General features: G+C 31.4%; 1 protein-coding gene and 1 long non-coding RNA gene across 2 annotated transcripts; both read left to right on the forward strand.

Moving 5' to 3' along the window:
- The first annotated feature begins 23 nt into the window (after window positions 1-23).
- On the forward strand, window positions 24-1,311 carry LOC134263158 (uncharacterized). Its single transcript, XM_062745469.1, has 4 exons — window positions 24-158; window positions 243-315; window positions 923-1,070; window positions 1,300-1,311. Exons 1-4 carry the CDS (start codon window positions 59-61, stop codon window positions 1,309-1,311), a joined length of 333 nt encoding a protein of 110 aa, XP_062601453.1. The 5' UTR covers window positions 24-58.
- Window positions 1,312-3,791: 2,480 nt separating this feature from the next.
- Window positions 3,792-4,320, forward strand: LOC134263159 (uncharacterized). The gene is made up of 2 exons (XR_009991195.1): window positions 3,792-3,844; window positions 4,110-4,320. It is a non-coding gene; the product is annotated as an uncharacterized LOC134263159 (long non-coding RNA).
- Window positions 4,321-7,088: the final 2,768 nt, after the last annotated feature.

Consider the following 7,088-nt stretch of genomic DNA (forward strand, 5'->3'; position numbering starts at 1 on the left):
GGTTCATTCTCATACAATTTTTATTAACTTTTTATGAACTCAAAAGTTTGCTTTTTACATGGAGAAGATGAATTTTAATCGTTCGAATGTTGGTCACGGAGGAGAGAAAGAGAGAAATGGATTACAAAAAGACACAACTCCTGCAAGTGCATATGACTGTAAGTCTTAACTACTTTTGTGCTCATATAAGTTAAATTAAATAAATGTGTTAACTAAAATTTGTTTTTTGTTTTTTATAATAGATAACCCTACGACTGATTATTCCAATCAATCAAAGGAAAAGACTCAAAGCCGTCCAACAAGTTTGGAAAGCCTGTAAGTAAAATTAGTGCACAATTAGGCAACACGTATAATTATTATTTAATTACTATCAAAGGTAATATATTACGAGATGTGATAAATACGAAAATTCTGTCAACCTTAAACTGTTAAGGATTTAATGAATTAAATTTTCAACGACTTTAGCTAAAGAATACTTAGACGGTGCTGTATGGAATATATTTAAAAAAAAAAAATATCTAAGAAAATATATTATTCCAATTTTAACAAAACATTGTTAAATACGTGTATTAAAATAAATATTTTTATTTTATGACTTAATACTGAATTGCTAAGACCCTATCATGACTAGGGAAAACAATCGGATGTAATTTGTCGGTAGGGATGTTTATACCTCTATGGCACTGGATCCACTGAACATGTATTTAGAAGTTCGACTATGACTATTTTCACTATTGTGCACTTTAAATGGACTTACATTATGATCAATTTTCGTAAATGTCGCATTTTATTCTAGTGAAAAAATTATTATCTAATTCTAAATTTAAAAATAAAAAAAAGGAATGTTTTGCATTGTTATAGAAAATATAAGCGACTTTATGTAGAAAAAAAATCTGACTTTTTTCTGAATGTGACTTTTTAGAGAGGTTAAAAGAAGAAACGATTTTATACTTGATTTGTGGATTCACTGTATCAAAGAGATGAACGAGCGAAATGTCAGGATTTTGACATTGGAGAAATATTACTCAGACATGGATTTGATGTATGAAGATATGAATCAACGAATTCAAGCAAGTGTTTCTCTCTCTCTCTCTCTTCATGCGTATCTGTGTTTATCTTTGTGATGCTGAATTAAAAAAAATATTTTTAATAGAAAATCAATGTGCAAGAAAAATTATTTCAAGTATGTTTTAAGGACGCTCTAAACACTGCACATTAAAAAGCTCTATTTATAGGGTAGTTTCAGCATTTAGAGTGATCTGCCCTTAGATGTAAGATTAAAGAAATTGTTCTTTACAGTTAATCACATGATTTGTAATAAATCAAAATATTTCAAGCATTATATAAGACCAAGAGTAAGAAATTTAATCAATTATTTTCATTAATTTTCCCAATGTAAGAAAATAACAGTGATTTCTGCTCACAATTAGTCCATTGTCTTTAGACATTTTTCCTGCGCAAAATGTTGCACGTACCCTATGTTCTAAATAAATGAAAAAGTCTCAATATACTGAAAGAAAAAAAAAATCGCAGGATAAACTTTTGAGGTTAATTAAATTTGTTTTTCTTAAAATATGTTTTAGTTTTCCTATCTAACTTTTAAAATCATCTTTCAAAAAGATATAACCAAATTCCCATTTGATTTTGTCTAATAATTCATGAGATATTGAGGCTCAAAAATGAAAATCGAAAACTCTCATTATTTTCAATGTCTCTCCCGTGCATCTGTCAGAGCCTTTTTTCTCCTATGCGTGGAATTTCATCAGAGTGTTTATCTTTCAAACACTGGCTATATTTAGCATGGGAAACCACGCAAAAAAATTAGTCAAACGGCGCGCGCATGCGTCAGTGAGAGGAATACAACAGTAAGTTGACTGGATTAATCAAAGTACTCAGAAGTACAGGGAGCCGGGCTCATTTACAGAGTAGAATGGATTTCTTACATGAATCACGTTTATATTCTGATGAAAAAATTATTTTAAAACTATCAATATAAATGATAAGACACTGACAGTGAATTTTTCAATCCTAATACCACGGTCCAATTTTGTCAGAATCAGAATTAATCTGGTACCGCGCAGCTGAATGTAAACAAACAGGCCAGTCTGGTTCCCTCTCCTGCTCTACCTCGTATGTGTAGAGAACTACGGTAACACTGATTATCAAAAATCCTTACGCTAATGAACTATGTTCTTTGACTTATGAAGTTTTCAGAGTCATTACTACTAATGTTTATTTTATATAGATAAAACTTCGTTTTATTTTTGTTCCTTTATTTAGCGTTTGTATTTTCTCAAAAGCGGTTGAGAGAAAGAACTATATTTTTGCACGTAACTTTAAAATGGCGACTATGGGGTCAACATCCTGCCTTGAACAGGATCACATAAGCCGGCAATTGCTCTTTTAGCAATAAGCCCGGCTAAAAACCAAATTGCGGAATTGTTTTTCAAATTTCGTATGAATGTAATGATTATAATCGTCTACTGTATAAATGGCTGCTTTTGTGGTAGTAAGGTGGCGATTTAAAAGATGGCAGGACGAATAACCCGCTCGTAACATGACTCTGTTTCGTATTAACGTCATCGTCACGGTTGAGTGAAAACAATTCCAGACCCTCTCTGACAAAGGGTGACAAGTTTTATGGGGAAAATTTACAAAAAACTGCTTAGTAAACCGTTGTTGCCCTTTTCATTAATTAGGCAATTCGAAAACAAGACCCCATTGAACTTCCGTAAACTGTGCCAAGATTGCAAGAAATTCACAATGTCTCTTAATATTGAAAAACGATGTGCATACATGTACCTCATATGCATCAAATAATGCAACAAGATTTGTTGACAAACTCGCCTTTATCAAATTGGACTTTTTAGCGTTATCCCTACGTGACGTCATAAATTTTACGGTTGAGTAATTCTGAATACTGATTTTGGTGCACAGTTACTAAATTTCTCTTCCGACCAATTTTAGTACTTTTCGGTCAAGTGATCAACATTTTTTCGAACATTATGCTTCCCTGCGTTTCTTTTTCCTTTCAGTATATATCTTTTTCTTAGTCCAAAAAACAGTTTCTGTCAGTGTTTAGAGCTTCCTTAATGCTAATAATTTTATATATAACATTAAGAGTTACATGTATCTGATGTTCCTTTTTAAAAATTTCAATATGTTAAATATTTTTGTTTTTTTTATGATAAAAAATGACCAAAGAATTAACTTGAATAGATCTTGTTAGCTGCAATTTCTATTTTTTAAGTTGCTAATCAATCGTTCTCAAGCCTTGAAGAAATGTAAATTGTAATTAAATGGATAACACAAGGCAGACGTGGGTATTCACCTAAATTCTACATGTATAGTTGAATGGTTAATTATAAAGACTATAAACAAAGACAACAACGATTCTATCGTATTCGAGGTTTCAGTAGACTTATAATCAAAATGACAGTTAATCTTTTTCTTCATTTTTTAGTTGAAATTAATTTATTTTTTAATATATTTTTAAAAATAATATTACCTATAAACCGCGTACATGTATTTATAAACTTTACGAGGAAAGTCATTTTGACGATAAATGCAAATATATGTACAAAATTTTATGTATGCATATTTATGTAGTACTTAGAAAATTGAATGCATTATATCGAGGATAAGTACAAAAGCTGGCATTAAAAAAATTAAATTATTTTCCACACTATGATAGTTTTTCTTGGAAAAGTTTGCCAACAACATTTTTAGATCACTGGGGTGGTGGGTGATCTTGGTGATTATTTATAGTACAGAACGAAAAGGGTGACGTTTGACCTACTTAGATAACCAATACATATAGAGCTTTCGAATGATCCACGCTCTGGTAGGTAAACCGACAAAGAGAGATTTATTACTTGTACACTGAAAGAAAGCGACTTGCTCCATCATCCAAATAGTTTTCATATCATTATTTTCTTGCTGCATTTTAATTTTTCATAAGTGTTTTGAAGAATTAAAAATAAATTATTCAAGTAATTATTTGTTTTTTTTTTTTTTTTTGAAGAAGTATTTTGCTAGTACTAAGATTTTCTCTGTATACCTCAACTACTGATGTACTGTTTTTCTAACCAATTAATCATTATTTTCAGGCGATGGAAGAGAACATCAGTTTTTCAAAAGAGCCATCTAAGTGATACATATGTGTGGAGGACATCCTAAATAATATCTTAAATGCTTTATTTACAATGGTTATGATGTATAACAATTAAAAGGTTCAAATATATTAAAACATGCTGATGATTGCTTGAAAATGAAAGGCATCTTCTTGTGATTGATTAATGGTATAGATACTTCTTCATAAATTTATGTGTTAATTGCGGGAAAAAAAATTAGAAAATAAAATTAAAGTGATCATCAAAATGTATTACTCATTAATAATAACTTTCAAGAACCATAATTTCAAGTGCACATATTTTTCACATTTGTATATTTTACTAAAAAGACATTAATTGAAACCTGAGATAACTTTTTGTAAATTATGATGACTCTAATTTACTTTCCATCAACTTTCCTTACTTTTGTAGCAATATATCATTAACGGGTGCATAAAGTTAATGTAACCGTCATTGTAGCCAGTTGGCTAGAGCGCTCAGTCCGTGATCAAAAGGTCGAGTGTTCGAATCATGACCGAGACTGACTTAAGTCGATAAAAATTAATAATAACTGTCCCTTTGGCAAGCGCTTGGCACTACATATAAAGTGAAAATCACTTGTTCTTCGGAGGAGACCTTAAAATACGAAACCCCGTGTCACCCACGTTGGCACGATAGGCACCCCCTTGCTGCTCAATGGCTCTGAGTGTAAAGTAAAGGCCTAAAATATTGATTTCCTTCACTGATACATAGAGACTTCTCTATACTGTATGAGAAAAAAATCTCAAATAATACGTTAAACAATAATCAATAATTCGAGTTAGCTCTCCTAGTTGATGTTATACGCAAACGCATGCTCTACGTACATGTACGAACAATGTCTAAAACAAGGCAAGATTGTTACTAACAAGGTGATGATGAAATTAGGATATCAACATCATCTTTATTCATTTTTTTTTTACACGTTCTAAGTATGATACAGTTACCTTGTCAGCAAATTCAATTTATCATTAAGACGAATGTTGACTGTTATTTTTCTATCCTTATAATTATTATATAATTATTAAATTATATTTATTATTCTTGAATTATTCTACCATAATTTACAAAGTGCATTATCTACAGACTTCTTCGTTTGCACGATCATGGTATGCATTTTGCAATTTAGATTATTATACTTTCATGTTAAATACTAAAATTTGATTGGTTTAGACGCAGTTAACAATCCGTTCGATTACCCTGAGCCTTAGCAACACACGTGACAACGGGTAACACAACGGTAATGCCACATGCGTGGAAATTATGCGCGTACGGTTCACTGTAGAATTCTCAAAACGTCAGTTGCGCGTTTGAAAGAACCGGAATTAACTTGACGTCAATAAAAGCTTGCGTCCGATATAGCTTACTTGAAAACAACAAACGACAGACGATACATGCTTGCGAGTGTAGGAAACATGCTTGCGAGCCAGAAATAACGAAACTTTACATGATAAATGACTCTAATTCGAGTATCAAACAAACAATAAGGAGATTAGTGAACCGGTGAGTGTGAAAGCTTTCTATACATGAACGTAAAGACGATCGACGTTGACGCGTCGGTTGACAATAGTTTTCCTTGGGGTGTCAATTTCAAATGTTACCCTCCAAAACAGGCACCATTTATATAATGTTAACCATTCTCACATCACATTACAAATTGAGGAAATGCTAGTCTTTTGTCTTAATTTGAAAATAAAACAAAACATATCCGAAACACAATTTACCACGTTATTGTACAGTAATTTAACACATATCTCTACTGGATTTCTGAAGTTTAATGAAAGCCCTGCAATCTTCATTATTATTAATTGCAGTTCAAGTAAAATGTAACCTTAGTCTATATCATTACCCTTTTCCAAGTTCTATATCATTACTCTTCCCAGGTGTATATCATCACTCTTTTCCAATGTGTAATCTGCTTTATAAGAGACATATTTGCGAGAACATTCCATAACGTGATATAAATGAAATGTGTACTCAAAAATTATTCATTCAATTAATTTTAAAAGATATTAAAAGTTTTTTCAGAAAAAAATAAATTCGCCAATTTTTCGAACTCCCATTTTTTTTTCCAAATGAATTTTTTTTCTAACAACAGACTTCTTGACAGCTGGCAACTTTAAAAAATGAAACTCTTAAACTCTGAAATATTTAGATTGGCCGCCTGAAAATTAGTATTGCTAAAAACCATTCTAATTCTACGTATGTCCGTTAAACCTGCAAAGTCACATCTAATATTTAAAAAAAAAATGACTATTATCATTATTTCAAAGTTAAACGTGACTAGTATCTTGGAAGGAATTTGGAAATTTCTACTACCAAACTTCTTGTTGTCAAATGTCATCAGGTAAAACAATTTATCATTAAGTCAAATGCTCAATGACGTTTTTCATACTAAATGTTAGGTCATTATTTACACACTGAATTGTCGACATATTTTCTCCTTATTTCCCGATTATGACAAGAAGCACACGACGGGTGTGACTGGTCGGCAAGAGATGCATACTCATACATGGTACCTGATCCCACCTCTGATGTTTTGGAGGTCCGTGTTTGCCCTGCACCAATGAAATTTGTATTGTTAAAGGGACTTTCATGCTTGAAAACTGTTTTTTTTTACTTCCGTGTATTTCATTGTAATTGGCTTAAGATCATATGTCAATTTTTGCACCGAATCAGTCATTTTTGGGAAAAAAAGTGAGCTTGCTGGTTACACCAAATTTGACAATAATGATTTTTGTCCTGTAAGAAGATATTAAGTAGAACAATTTAAAAAAAAAATCACACTTTGATTATAACCTCGATTTTTCCATGTACTTCATCTTGGTGTTCTTTATGTAGCTAGTTTAAGAATTAAAAATCAAGATAATTCACTCTGGATGGACTAAAAAAAACCCTTTGAGAGTAATAAAAGTGAACAATTAAAGTGGCGTCTTT

This window comes from Saccostrea cucullata, unplaced genomic scaffold (assembly GCF_032062105.1).
Source record: "Saccostrea cucullata isolate Sc308-1 unplaced genomic scaffold, CSIRO_AGI_Scuc_v1 ctg11228, whole genome shotgun sequence".
Taxonomy (NCBI): domain Eukaryota; kingdom Metazoa; phylum Mollusca; class Bivalvia; order Ostreida; family Ostreidae; genus Saccostrea; species Saccostrea cuccullata.